The 14,630-nt window shown below is 55.7% G+C and overlaps 2 protein-coding genes across 6 annotated transcripts in view; one reads left to right on the top strand and one right to left on the bottom strand.

Moving 5' to 3' along the window:
* Positions 1-223: 223 nt before the first annotated feature.
* Positions 224-13,134, bottom strand: LOC120526407. Of its 5 annotated transcripts, none has more exons than XR_005633148.1 (3): positions 13,071-13,134; positions 5,071-5,226; positions 224-309 (listed from the first exon to the last, which is right to left on the bottom strand). XR_005633148.1 is itself a non-coding variant. In XM_039749565.1 (2 exons), the coding sequence occupies exon 1, from the start codon at positions 11,343-11,345 to the stop codon at positions 9,774-9,776; it is 1,572 nt and encodes a 523-aa protein (XP_039605499.1). In that variant the 5' UTR covers positions 11,346-12,710; the 3' UTR covers positions 224-309; positions 9,770-9,773. The 5 variants fall into 5 exon arrangements, 2 of the variants coding, with proteins under 2 accessions (XP_039605499.1, XP_039605500.1); XR_005633146.1 differs by lacking the exon at positions 13,071-13,134 and adding an exon at positions 9,770-12,710; XR_005633147.1 differs by lacking the exons at positions 224-309; positions 13,071-13,134 and adding exons at positions 2,449-4,102; positions 9,770-12,710.
* A 98-nt stretch (positions 13,135-13,232) lies between these two features.
* Positions 13,233-14,630, top strand: part of rab3gap2 (RAB3 GTPase activating protein subunit 2 (non-catalytic)) — a 35,729-nt gene continuing 34,331 nt past the window's right edge. The window contains exon 1 of the mRNA XM_039749561.1: positions 13,233-13,678. Coding sequence (XP_039605495.1) covers positions 13,564-13,678 — 115 coding nt within the window. The 5' untranslated portion in view covers positions 13,233-13,563. The remainder of the gene's footprint in view (positions 13,679-14,630) is intronic.

The raw sequence follows: 14,630 nt of genomic DNA, 5'->3' as shown, positions 1-14,630 counted from the left end.
ACGGGCGTCTCGGCCCGCCAGCGGTTTGTATCCGAGCTCCCCTTCAAACTGCTCAGCGGTCAGCGTGCCCTGAATCGGCCGACATCCTGGGTTGAAGACGGAGTACGCGCTGGGCTCCCCGCTCTGCCGCTCCGCCGGCCCACGCGTGCCCACGTACATCCAGTAGAAGAGGGAGAGCAGAAAAAAGAGGAGGCCGAACTGCAGCTCCGCAAAGAGGCCCAGCAGCACCAGCCAGAGCAGCACTTTGAGCACGGAGACGTTGACCGCGCCGAGACGGTCCTGCAGCCATGAGCTCTGCCCGCGGGTCTCCTGTGGGCACACAGAAAGGAAGGCAGCGTTAGAAATCATGCAGTGCACAGACAGAGCCCAGCCCACCCCACTACAGACAGGTTGCCAGCCTTGATAAGATGGCAGCGAGATACCAGCAAGGAGACGAGAAACGGGCAAGGCTGGAACAGAGAGAAGGGCAAAGGCAACATGGCAACCGAAATCTCAAGTCACAAAGCAGCTGTGTGCCCGGCCTCTACGGTGACTTCCTGGAATGATCTGTGTCACACAACGAGGACGTCAGAAGACTTAACACGGGGGACAGACTGGAAACGTAACTGGGCGCCAGTGCAGCACTGCAACAAGTGCCATTAAACCGTGATGCCTTTACCCCTAATGCCCCCCTTGTGTCAGCGCCTTGGCATCACTTGGTGGCACATGGAATGAGGCTACTGGCACTCTGCACTCGGCAGCTGAGCAAACTCAAGCCTGTGGCCCCCCCATCTCCCCCTGCCATCATGTGGCCTGGTGGGTCTAGTCGGGCTTTACCTCTGCATTGTCCTGGACTCGGGTCATTTTGCCAATGGGGTCCGACCAGCCCTTCTTACTCAGTTTTTGTGGCTTCCCCAATTTAGGGGCTTTGGAACCCAAGGATTGTGAAGATGGGTTTGTGTTTTTCCTACCAGATGTTCTGTTTTAGAACTTTGTAACGGTGGACCCCTTACCCGGCTGGCAGCCACACTACCAGGACCCGTGGCCTGGATGAACTTCAATCTACCGAGCCGTACCCCTGACAAATGCCAGTGACCCCCGAGTGACGCTTAAACACCAACAACACGACATTCAAAGGTGGATCAGGTGCAGTCTTGGAAATCAAAGATATCATCTACACTAATAAAAGGCAAAGCCCTGACTGACCGACCGACTGGACTGACTGACCGACAGACTGGACTGACCGACTGACTGACTGACTGACCCGACTGACAGACTGGACTAATTGACTGACCAGACTGGACTGAACTGACCTGACTGACCGACTGGACTGACCAGACTGAATGACCGACTGACCGACAGACTGGACTGACCGACAGACTGACCAACTGACCTGACTGACTGGTCACTAATTCTCCAACTTCCCGTGTAGGTAGAAGGCTGACATTTAGCCGCTCATTCCTTACACTTTCCTTACTAAAGTTAAGCAGGTTTCATTTTGAAATTCAACGCGTGGTGGTCATAACTGAACCTACTTACGTACACATATACTGCCAAAGCCTGCAGCTCGGTCGCCGTGTGAGGCGGAGTTATGTCCCTCATCGCCACGCCTCCCACGTAACTGAGTGCCTGCCCATATAAGGTCGTTCCTCAGTGGCAATCCAATAGAAACACTGCTGCTAAATATTCGCAGGCAAATCCACAACTTAATCCCGGGAATGCCTGTTAAACATCTTAGATTCACGAGTAGCGATTTGGGAGGTGAACACTTCGATGTCATCTTTACAACGGTTGACAAACATGGACTGTAACTTGAACACAACACGTCCTCCAAATACGAACCTGATTGAAAGAAATCATGAGAATCAAATCCTTGATGACAGCCACACTCATGACAGTGACAAAACAATGACATTGACAATCAGGTGACGTTATTTTCAAAATGTTTCCTTTTCTTTTCCATTACTTCTTTATCACACGACTTCTCGGCTGCGAAGCGCGGCTATTCTGCTAGTCTCCATACAGTCTATACCCTCCACCACAGCAGCCTTGTGAAAGGCACTATATACTGTGACACTAGAGGGCGCCGTCTCTCTCAGACAAACCACAGTCCAGGACACCAAAGTAAAATCCGCAGACATTTTTGAATTTCTCTTCTTCTTTTCAAGCACCTCCTCCTCCTCCTCCAGCACAATGCACGATAATAACAATACAATAACAATAGAATCCTCCTCTACGAGCTGCGGCTCTCTTGCTGGGTCTCGACCAGGCCTCTGAATAGTCCGTGACCCCGAAGTGCTCCTGTCCTTCCGCCCCCCTGACTAGCGAGTACTTCCTACAGGGAAAATAAAAATCCCTGCGTCTCCCTGCAGCGTCACACGGTGGCACCCATGGCACCCAGCAGGGCTGTGCAGCCGAACTCCATCTCCCATGGTGCCCTGCAGGAACCCCGGGCACCTCTATGCTGCAGGGAAGACGCCATCTAGCGTCCTGGATATGTCGGCCGTCTGTCACAATATAAATAATAAATCCTCCGACGTCCCTTCACGCGACACAAATAATGACAACGAATGAGAACGAGACGATGATGAGGAACGAGAAACGATTCCGGGGAAACGACCGTCCCAAAATGATTCTCCCGAATGAAACACCTGAACGAGCTCACCGTATGGTGGAAGATGGCGTCCAACGCCGGGGTTTCTGGAGATGAATCCTTTGCAATAATCCAGCAGAGTGAGAAGAGTCGCGATGAAGACGAGAGCAGAAACTGATGATTAGCGGAACCTCCTTCTCTCTCTCCCTGCTTTCTTTCTTTCCCTCCTTTCCATTTAAATCATAAGGAGCCGGATGTAACGGGAAAAGCTCCGGTTCTGACGTTTCCAGGGGGTCGTTGTCTCCCAGTTTCTTCTTACAGGGACGACATACTGGTTTACACGGGGTGATGAGACGAGACGCGGCTGACGTGGCCCCCCTACAACTTCACACCACAATGCCATCTTTGCTTGTTAAGAAGGGGGCCGATGCCCAGATGGGGCTACTCACTGGGGTCAAGGAGGGCGCGGCTGTTATTTTCAGGGTCAGCGGGTGTATTTGATGTATTATTTATTTTCACATTTGCAAAATGTGGACGACCGGGAGATACGGGGAAAAAAAAAAAGTTGCTCTGAGCGCCCCGCAGCCGAAAGAAGAAGAAGAAGAAGAAGAATTAGAAGAGTGTCCACATTTTCCACTATTTCTGTGGATTGTGTTTATTACCAGTTAATTACATACACATGTCCTTGTGGTGGAGCCCCAGGAGGCGGGGCCACCCTGACATCACCCCTCGCGAGCTCCGCCCCAGCTGTATACGCGAGCTGAGAAGGCTCAGGAGTTGGTGTTCATTCGTTTTTGGTGGAGTTCCGGGTGAACTGCATGGCTGAGGATTTCATTCTTGGCATCGTTGGCTTCGGACTGTGCCTCGTTTTGCCCTTTCCATTCTATTTTTCTATTTTTGCCAATTCATTGCTAACAAGTCTTGGCTTGAGGGTTGTCTTCTTGACCCAAGCGGAGGTTTGATGGGAATTCCTCCTTTTGTTTGATTTCTGGAATGCTTCCAGTCCGTGTATCGTGGAGGCCTGAGGCGTACGGGCCAGCCGAGTGAGGAGGAGGAGGAGGTCCATTCAGGCGAGGAAGGCCTGGCCAGTGAAGCCTCTTGGTGGCCCTTCTGTTACGTGGAAGACTGGCGTTTGATGCCATCAGTGCCACAAGTCTAATGGACGATGTCTGCAGATAACTACCTGCCTGGTATTACAGCTCTGCTCGTTTTTGGGGGTCTCGATTTTTCACTAGCGATTTAAACTGCAGGCTGATTGGCTTGACTTTTGGATTTGACTCCCGATCTTTCACGGTCTCACCCAGAACAGGATGGCACCTGGCAGCGAGCAGTCGGGCTTCCTCTGAAAAGGCCAATACAAATGTCTTTGTATTGTTATACCACATCAAAGTGAAAAGGGGTCTTTGGCCAGGGGTCTTCAAGGAATAGCAAACCCACAATGCCCGATGTCCCCTGTCACAGGGCACGTCACCGCGGAGTCCCATCCTTAGTTCTATGGAGGTCCAGCTGGGGCCGAGTCAGTACGGTGGTCTAACAAACACAATGAAGACAAAAAACAAAGCAAGTCAGGGGGACGGAGACATCGAGGAGTGCAGAGAGTGCGGCACAAGGAGCCCCCCCACAAAAAGTGAAGACGAGGCCATCAAGAGACCCCTGAGAAAGTGTGCCAAGCTACAGTGGAGGACATTGGAGACCACAACTGAGCCACTTATGATTGGGAGGCGTGCCGGCTGGAGTTTGCTAGAAGGAGGGTCTTTGGTCTGAAGGGAGCTTTTTGGCCACCGGACTAAATGTCACATTGTCACCAAGGCAGCAGGCGGTGGCGGCATCACCACTTCTCTGCAGTGGGTTCTAAAAGGCCTGTGAGGATCAAATGACAGGAAAACCTGATGGGGTCTGCAAGAAATGACAAAAGTGACACAGGAATGGCCACCAAACTGCAGTCCGAGTCCAGATGTCAATCCGGCTGACTCAGGACCCCCAGGACACACAGACACAATACGGACGTGAAGGGGCCGTGTGCCACCACCATCAGTCATTTGGGTTTAGATGACGTCACTTGGGCATCACAGAGTCGTTCTCTGCTGACCGGTGCCAGAAGAGCCAATGAAAGCCACTGGGCTTCAATATTAATAATAAGTGGACTTCCTGGGGGTCACCATTGCTCTGGAGACCATCCAGCTGCTTTTAGTAACAAAGTGTCCGTAACGAGGAGACTGATGACCGGCGGGCGGGCACCCGGGCTGTGGCGAGATGGAGAGGACAGACTCGGCGTCCACATGCAGACAAAGGGGTCACAAACGTCACCGAAATGACCAAAGTGTCCTGGCAGTGTCATGTAGTCTGCCACCCCCAGTGACTCAGTCACAGCCGGGGCTCGTGTGTGTGTGTGACGGACGGCCGCTAGGACAGACGAAGAGCCGCGAGGTGGTGACTCTGCCTGCCTGACGTCGAAGAGAGGAAGATGAAGAGTTTGAGAGCCGCTGAACTCGCCATACCTGGCAGTCAGAACGTGAGGGTCTGGGAGTGTGAAAGCGCCGAGAGGTCGAGTCGCGTCACTCGTCTGTCTGTCCGTCCGTTCATCTTCCCCGGGACTCCTGGAGGTGACGACGCAATCAGCAGCCACAGTCTCAAGTCTGAAGGCCGTAACGGGACTGCAAACAGAAGCAGAGGGACAAGAAGACAAATTCAAAAAGAAAACCACGCTGGCACTGCCATCTTAAACAGTCAAAGCGTGATGGGGACTGAAACTCTCGCTCGCTTTACAATGGCACTGCAATGAGGACTTCGAATTAAACGAAGCGGCACGGAAATCAAAGGGAATGTCCAAATAATTAACGATGACAATTAACACAGCGCTGTCCTCGCCACTTCAGCCACCCGGATGATGTGATGGCAGCAGCCATCTTTATGCCAGCACACTCACCACACAGTGGAGGCAGGGGATGACTAGGAGGCCAGAATGACCAGGCCATGGTGGTCCATGCAGCCAGGACATTGGGGGGCACACTCTAGTCTTTACGAAGGATGCCCAGGGGTCATTAAATGACCACACAAATTGGGAGGCCCTCAGTTTTAGGTCTCATTTGAAGGATGGCACCATTTTTACAGGCCAGTGTCCCCCATCACCTCACTGGGACACGCACTCAGACCACTGGGCAAGTGCCCCCTGCTGGCCTCCCATCCACGTCCTGGTGGGCCTGAACAGACTTACTTAGCTTCAGGTGGGGCTGCTGGGTAATCCTGATAAGATCAATCGATCGATCGATCCATCAATCAGCCTCAATAACCCGTGGAGAGATGTGACGGGAGTCAAGCTGGACAGACACGTGGCCAGGACGTGCCAATGGGTCATTTAAAAGGCCCCAGCAGCGACTCTCAAGGGGGTCACGCGGAGTTCAATCTGAACCCAGCAGCAGCGGGCACACCTGTTGTACTTGGGGTCCTTTCCTGGGAATTTCTGGTGGCCATTGTGGGGTTTTTGAAGTCGAGGAATGCGATTCTAATATTGATGCCATCCTAGTTTGCTTCATTTCAATGTAGTTTGGGTTTGTTTATTTTGACGCCATTTTGGACATTGAATGGTGGCATCAGGTTGCTCGTGTGACGTCATCGACGTGTCCTGTTGTGCCGTTTTAGTACCCGTGTTTGGTAAATCGTGACGTGTGCCTCTTTGTATTTTCTTTTTTGATTAGCTGTGCCTTGTTCACCGGCTGGCACTCGCCATGCAGCTCTCAGTCAATTCAAACAGCTGACGCGGTAATCACCACAAGAACTAAAGAGGACGACCACAACACACCTGCCCTCGAGTCCTGGCACTGGTGCCCTGGTAAGTTTGGCGCTGCTGTTTTTAAAGGGCCTTACAAAGCTGGGTGGGCATTAAGAGCTCAAGACCCCCAGGATCAATACGTTCACAGTGGGACCCCGAAGCTGTGCACTGATCGGTCTCAGGCTGAAGATGCCCACCGTTAGTCCGGCACCCCCTGATTAAAGCTGCCGATTCGCTATCCTGCTGTAAGTAACGGCACATTTCAAAACTGTCGCCAACTTGCCTATTTTCTGGGTACCTGGATGTGGTGCCCCTGCTTCAATGCCAACCTGTCCTCATGCCCAGTTGCCTCAAGAGCACAGGAATCATGGAGTCGAAGGGTACTTTCATCAGACTGGACAACCCGATATGACCAGCAGGGTGGACGGCTGGTGGGCGAGGTCTCCATGACTGTGTGCCCCAGTTATGCCCCCCCACCCCCCGGAGGTTTATTACCCCCTTAATGCTGCGGACGGAGTTTTGGTGTCAACTGGCCGGAGCTCACCAGTTCCCTAACGGGCTCTCATGAACGATAATCCGTTTGATTAAACAAATCTGTGGCTGTCTTTACGTTCGGAATTCTGTCAAACGCACACTGGCACCTACCTGAGAACTTGTCACCCGGCGGGCAGCGTCACACGAAAAGTAGTGGAGGTGGCTTGCAAAGTGGCCAGAAGCAAAGGACTATGGGAGAAGGAGGACATGTGAGAAGTGGCGTCCAGCAGGGGTCAGCACTGGGGCCGCAGCACCTTCACCATAAGGGGTCCAATAAGAAATAGAAAGGGGATGCCAAACTGGGAGGAATGGCAGATGATCAACCAAACCATTACGCAGTTATGGTGACAGAACACGGGATGAAGGTAAGGACTTGCGCGCACACACACACACGAAAGTGAATCCTATGAGGAGGGTCACACGGGTGACATCCAGACAGCGAAGGGGACACTGGCTTAGGGGCCCCCATTAGAGCGCCGTCACTCAGCCGGGTGAATCTGAACAACCAGGGGACACACGCAGGGCGCGTCTGTTTATAAGATTTGCAGTTTGTTTGGTTTTCTTACCAAGGGCTAACATTACTGGCAGACAGCGTGGCACAGTGGCAAAGGCTGTGGCTTCAAATCCCACTGCCGACACCACGTGACTTCACCTGCCCGTGCTCCAGTTGGGGAAAAAACAAAACAAGAAGTGCCACCACCTTGTAGGCCCACCTGAGTAAAGGCGTCAGCCGGAGTGCCATCACTGGGCGTCTCGCTCTTAAACAGGCGGCACACGTCACTCCTGCCTTTCCCGTTCCCTCCTCATCCTCAGACACACGTCATGCTCGTTCGTGTTGTGTACTCGGGTATTTCTTTCTGCGCCTGTCATTCCACTTCACCTTGAGAGAGCGGAGGGGCTGCCCAGTTCAAAGTTCGCAGTTTCAGAGGGCAGGGTGGGGTCCCCTTCGATAGCCGCCCTTGAGGATGTGGAGGGGCAGCAGCTTTTGGACACTGCCACCCTTAAAACGCTAGATGGCAGCTACCCTGGAATGTAATACTGCCCCAGATTCCCGCAGGGCACCCGGAGTGCGTTTTCTCAGCCCTGTTGGGTACCGTGGGTGGCGCCAGGAGGAGCCAATGCCTCACGAGTCATGAGGACGGGCGCTCCGACGAACTTCCAGGCTGAAGAAACGGCAGCTCTCCAGCTGAGTCGGTCACGTGGGCTGGTGGGCAGACGCACTTCTGGGTCAAGGACTACATAAAGGACTGCAGGAGACTGGGAGGAGTGGGACAGAGCTTGCTGGGAGGTGTGGAGCGTTGTGCCAATTTGCTTTTCATTTACTTGTTTAAGGTGGCTGTGGTGCTTCAAAGAAAGAAAACAAATGTAAAGATCGTCTTCATGCTTGTGCCCCGTGCCTGTGTATCCGTCTGTTGGGTTTAGCGGGGCGACCGCGACCCCTGGCGTTACAGCGGTAAACGCTGGCATAGAACACAGTGGGGGGACGTTACCTTTAAACCGGTGCCATCCGTCCTGGCACATCTTAGGCCCAATGGCGTTACATTTGCCAGTGAAGCAGCACCTGTGCCCAAAACGCCTGGCACTCTCAGTGGAGCTTTATGGTGCTCATGCTGCCCCTCCGCACTTTGCCAAACTCTTTCCATTTCACCCCTCACTGCACGTGCCATACGTCATGGCATCTCGTTTCCAGAACACTGAACCGATTAGTCGTCTGTCCGCCCCACTGGTTGGCACGTCAATCACTTCTGATCTGTTCATCATTTGCATAAAGCCCACTCTTATAATAAATCAACTGGGGTGGGCGGTCTGGAGACCACTGGTCTGGACCTGAGCAGGGGAGACATGCTGGGTATACTGGGAGGAGGAGGCTGGGAATGGAGCTGCCAGGCAAGAGGAGGTTTATGGATGTGGTGACAGAGGACATGTGGGGGATGGTGATGGTGTGACAGGGGACGATGACGAGGACAGGAGGATATGGGAACAGCTAAAGGGAGTCAGTCGAAAGACGAAGAGGAACAGAAGAGAGGGGGCTGAGCTGGCATCAAAGCTCAATCAAATGGCAGGGTGGGGGGTTTACTCCTAAATTGGGTTACACTGAAACGTCTTTCTGCGGTGGGTTGGCACCCTGCCCAGGATTGGTTCCTGCCTTGTGCCCTGTGTTGGCCGGGACTGGCTCCAGCAGACCCGGGTTGAAAAATGGATGGATGGATGAAACGTCTTTACTTAACGAACACCTGCTGCCCAAGATGTGCCATCCTGCCAACTTTCAGCCTTTGGAGTGAGCGGTAAGTCAGCGGTGTTTGTGCAGACTAGCGACCGAGCGAGCGACCGAGTCAACCTCACACTACAGATAATAAGACGAGATTACATACAGGAGGGTCTCCAACACGTGGAGCACAAGTCTCGGGCACAAGTGTTTGGGCGTATTTAAGCCACCTGACGCACCACTCGACCCCTCCAAAAAACGCGGCCTCCTCAGCAGTACCAAGCGCAGTTCAGACCTCCGCGTTACAAAACAGACAGGGCAGCACCAGAGAAAGTCCCGAGGCGAGCGACTAGGCCGACTAAGGGGGTCCGACCTCCGAGCAAAAGAGGTGACCTGATCGAAGGGTCTCAATCACAGTGGCCCTCATGTGCACAACAAACTGCCGGGGACACGGGGGGGCACGGGGGGCCGCCACACAAACTCCAGGTAAGAGCTGAGCGGTGGCCTGGCGGACAGCAGGTCGTGATGTTACTTTGGCGGGTCGAGGTCAACGGCGCTGGCACGCGTGTCAGGCTGAACGGGCGGGCCGCTCTGATCTCAGCTCTTCTAATGCTCTTGTGAGATGTGAAGCCCACCCAGAATCTCCCGAAGAGAAGCCATACTGCCCACCCACTACGCCAGCCATTACCTCCTCAGTTCAGCAGCCTGGCACAGAGAATGTTCAGGAGCTTCTTGATCTCGCCCAGCTCGCTGGAACTGGAGGCGGGTGGCTGTGGCGTCGTCGAGGTACGGCCCGCGTGCTGCTGGAGGCCGCTGGACCTCGTGCTGACGGTCCGGACGCAGTAGGAGCGGGCCGAGCTGCGCGGCCGAGACGCGCCGTGGCCCACGTGCGAGGAGGAGTGGGAGGGCTGCGTGTGCCGCTGTGCCCTCTTGGTGGTCCGCTGACCGTTGGGCTCCCGGCACAGCACGGCGTCCACAAGCGTCTTTGCAAAAATCCTCACCCCCTCCTGATTGAGATGCACTCTGTCACAAAGGTGCCAGGGGTTTACGGCCGGGTGGTGTGCCAGGTGAACGTTGGGAAGCATGGCACAGCCTCTGGCGATCTCGGCATTTACCAGGTTGATGGTGTGCAGGGGGGTGTCCGCGCGGGGCAGCAGGGTGGAGATGACGACCCGCGCCTCGGGGAACTCCAGGGTGGCTCTCTCCGCCACCCTCTTCACGGCCTTGGCGGTGTTTTGGTGCAAGGACGCCAGGTCATTTGTGCCAGTGTGGACGATGATGCAGCGGGGGTTCCCCAGCGTGTCCGGGCTCAGCAGCTGCATGGCCCGCTCCGTGTTGGTGCAGTGAATCTTGGTCACCCGACGGCCGGGGAAGAGCCTCCTGGTGTCGATGTACTTGCCGTTGGAGTCGATGAGCAGCGCCACCTCCGCGCAGCTCTTTTTGGGCGGGGGGTCGACGGGCGGCTGGGCATCGGGGAGGGCGGGCTGCGCTTCTGGGAAGCGTAGCTCGCCAGGGTGCTCGGGGCCGAGCCGGGGTCCGTCGGCGCGGAGCGTGGAGCCGCAGGGGGTCCGGCTGGCCGCGCCGAGTCGGGGTGTGCCGGGTGCCCACTCCAGGTGACCGAGCTGCTCCCTCAGAGCCTGCAGCTCTTTGCCGATGGCCTTCTCTCGGCCCTCCATCTCCTGCTTGACTTTGGCCAGCTTGAGCTTCAGCGCCTCGTTGTCCTGCTGCACCTCGCGTAGCCTGCCCACCAGGTCGGCAATGGCCAGCCGGCTCTCCCTCTGCACCTGGCACACCTCGTCCCGCAGCTGCTGGGTGAGGCCGGCGTCGGACAGTCGGCCGAGCATGAGGTCTCGGAACTTGGCAAACTCCAGCTCCAGCAGAGCCAGGCTCTCCTGCATGTGCTCCGCGGTGCCCCGGGGGGCGGCGGCGGCGTCCCTGCGGTCCGGACGGGGGGCCTCGGCGGCTCTCCTCTCCCTGTCCACCTCCTCTCGGAGGCTCTGGAACATCTCCTCGAAGTGGGCCAAGCTGGCTTTGCTGCCCTGGACCAGCACGGTGCCGTTGTGGTAAAGGTCGATGACGAGCACCGTGCTGGGCGGGTCCGAGTCGTCTCTCACCGTGATCTGGCGCCCGTTGCAGATGGCGCTTTTCCTTTTATTGGGGAACTTGCCGCAGAAGGCGGAGTGCCAGGCTGCCGTGTGCTCCGTGTAGAAGATGAGGCTGCTCTTAACCAGGCGCCCGCGTGCACGTAGTCCACGTACAGACATTCCGGGTTACTCCTCAGCACGTTGAGCTTGTGCTGCTTCCTGGCCGGGACGCTGCTCAGCTCGGCGGGATACGAGACCTCCCTGCTGCCCGCGGCCTGAGCGGCCGCCATGAGCGCTTCTCGGCGGGCGATGAGCTCGTCAAGCCACCAGGAAACACGATTGTCACGTCACGGAATTTAGGTGGATGTGGTGCCCTCTGGGACCCCCTTCAGCGCTTCTTTAGCTTCTGTTGGATTGGACATCTGGAGAATCGCTCACTTTAGGAGGACAAATGTCTTCAGATGGCGTCGCCTCAGCCCGTCACAGCGGGGCCGCTCGGTGTAAACTTGTGGAGAGCACATCAGTCCGGTGGGCATCAAGAAGATTTGGGTCCCGTCAAGTCCCTCGTGCAACTAAGACCTTCAGTGACAACACGACTCCTAAATGGGGGATTTGTACGCACGCCGATGTCAAGCATCACATTGTGGGGGTCTCATGATGAGCGGGTCACCTCCCACAACGGTTATGCCAGCTGTGCTGTGCCATCAAACTTTCTTAATGCCAGCTGAACATAAGAACAGGAGACCAGTCACTTCATTTGTCACTCGTCTGTTCAGCTGTCCCAATATTCCTCCCGACACTTCTTAAAGGGTGACAAGGCTTCTGCCCCAACTACAATCTCACCCAGTCTTAAAGGGCATATGAAAGGTGCAATCGAAATACAATGCCAAGTTCACCCTTTTCAGTTGCTTCCAGAATTCCCCGCAAAGACAAACTTGGAGGGGCTTTTCGGACAATCCCCCTTAAAACTCCCTGAAAGCCTCTTGGACTGTCAGCCCATTTCAGCCGAGCCGCAGTGATGCCGCCCTCTCCAAACGCTCGGCGGTCTGAGGAGGTAACGATGCCCCGGCCTGCCTGCCTGCCTGCCTGCCCTTTTAGTCACACGAGTGGTTGGCCCCGTGACTTGGTGCGCACGTTCTGATTGGCTCCCTGCACACGCGTGCCCGCTGCCTCCTTTTCACTTTCCCTCTGCCACTCTGATGTGCCCCTCTCGCTCCGTACAGTGATGCCAGCTGTCCACTGCAGTCTCCTGCTTTGCCCATGCCAGTGTCTCGGCCTTCCTGGCACACCCTGCGCTAAATCCCGTTGGAGTCACCGAAGAATCCACTCGGAGCGGAGCACGTGAAGGGAAGAGGGGAGCACCAATTGCACGGCGCGATTGAAGTTTTGCCGAGCGGCGTTTAGAGCCGTATGACCCCCTCGACGGTTACACGTACCCTTCCCAGATCGTCGCCCGCCTGCCTCCCTCGCCCTCTTGTTTCAGCAGCGCCCGCCTTCCCCGCAGCCCCTTGAGCCCCGCACACCCCTCCCAGAAAGCCGGTGTTGTCTCACCCGCGCTCCGCCTCCCTCATCTCCGTGCTGGCGCTGCGGCTTGTCGGTGCTTTCTTCCGACTTCTTGCTCCTTCTTGCCGGCTCGGCTCTCTGCTGTGCAGCCCTCTTTGCCCGAAACTCAGCTAACCTCTGCTCCATGTTGCCACGCAGAATAGCGGAAATGGCCGGCCGTACGGAACGAGGGTGGGCGGGTCGCTGTACGGCGGCAATGCAGCCAAATATTATTTACACTGAGTCGCGCCGCCACTTTGCCGGGCCTGTAAGAACGACGGTTGTGTGCTGATCCGCAATATCACGCTGACGCGCTCGGCGTTAACAGCAAGTCAAAGTAGCAGGCTTGTAGCAAACACTTACACTTGATACTCCGAACGCAAAGAACTGCTTTTCCCAGAATCCTTTGTAACGCACGTAACTGTGGACACGCACGCACACACACACATTATCCGCCCACGTCTCCCAAGGTTGACCCGCCTGCGTGCCTGTCATTGGTTATCATGAAAAAGACGCGTGGATGCTCCGCCCATATCCTCATGGCGCTGGACCAGGCCTCCAGTCCAGTAGGAGTCGCTACTCTGAGCTGCTCTGCAATGTTGACGTAATCTGTACGCCGCCTTTAGTTTACCAACCGGTGTTAAGAGAGTAAAAGAACTGCAGAGGAATAAAACCGAAAACACAAAAAAAAAATCTGCAGGTTGTAGCTGAAGAGGAGGAGAGGGCCAGTGGACACCGCGAAGCTGCACAGCGGGCAGGGCACTGCGTTAAGAAGCCACCTCTGGCAGGGGCAGCGCCAGCGCCAGCGCCGCTTCCTTCCCTGGAGCCCGTGGGACCAGCTGTCTCCTCACTCGCGATGTCTTGCTCGCTGCTCGAGTTCTGCCGGATTCAGGAGCTGAGATCCGTCCACGACTTCCTCTTCCCGAGCCCCGGGGGCACGACGGCGGGAGAGTCTGCCAAGAGCAAAAATGGTAGGTGACCAGGGTACCAAAGTGACGCTCGAGGTGGAGAGGCCTCCAGTCCAGGTACTGGTTTTTGGGACCGGGTCGGGCTTCTGCGTGTCCGCTTTACGGCCCTCGGCATTTGTTGGTGCGGTTCCCGCCGCCGCCGCCGCCGCTGCTACTTACGAGTTCTCAGGTGTTACGGTGTGCCAGGGCTGGGCAGCGGTCCTGCAGACGTCCCGAGCAGCAGTGCGGTGCCCAGCTCCATGCATTACGCTGGTGCGGGCGGAAGTCTGTGCGACGCTCTTTGTGTAACATGGCCAGGGTGGGCAGTGCTGGCGGTCTTGACGTGTCGGAGTGCCCTCACTTGGTGCGTGCGGGTGTGTGTTGTGCCCTTTAGCAGTGCCATGCCAGGGAGCTGCTTTAATACCGGACGGCCGTGGTGTCATACTGAGCATATCAATCTTATCCTCGTTGTGCCTGTGGGTTGTATCATGCCCAGTGTCAAGGTTGGCGCAGTGCCAGTTGATGCTGGCACACTGTACCTTTTGGCAGGATTTGGTGTCCCTCACTGGTGTCGGGTTGTGACGTGTCTGTGTACTCAGCTGTCGTCTTTAGTATTAATGGGGCTTTTGTGGTACTGAGGGTCTCCATACCGATGCCATCTTGTTCTCTGTGCCACCCTGGGTCACTTTGGGTCAAGTGTGTGTACACAGGGAGCTGGTATGCTACCTAATGGCCAATGTTCTGCCCACTTTTGTGCCAGGGGGATGTGTGATGCCCAGTGTCAAGGTTGGCACAGTGCCTCTTGATGCAATGGGACCATTTGGTATCAGTCCCGCTGTTGTTGACCAGCGCCTCCTGCTGGGCAGTGAGGTGACCATCCTGTATTTGGGGGGCTCCGTAGTGATGCCGCCATGTTCTGGCTGCCACTTTCTTGACCGCAGTGGGATTCAAAGTTAGTGCCACTTGACAGTGGCAT

This window comes from Polypterus senegalus, chromosome 3, assembly GCF_016835505.1.
Source record: "Polypterus senegalus isolate Bchr_013 chromosome 3, ASM1683550v1, whole genome shotgun sequence".
Classification (NCBI taxonomy): Eukaryota; Metazoa; Chordata; class Cladistia; order Polypteriformes; family Polypteridae; genus Polypterus; species Polypterus senegalus.
Note: the sequence above shows the minus strand (reverse complement) of the source record. Positions and strands in the feature narration are given on the sequence as shown.

Coding starts and splice junctions, on each gene's coding strand:
- LOC120526407 (XM_039749565.1), bottom strand. CDS start 11,345: ATGTCTGTACGTGGACTACGTGCACGCGGGCGCCTGGTTAAGAGCAGC.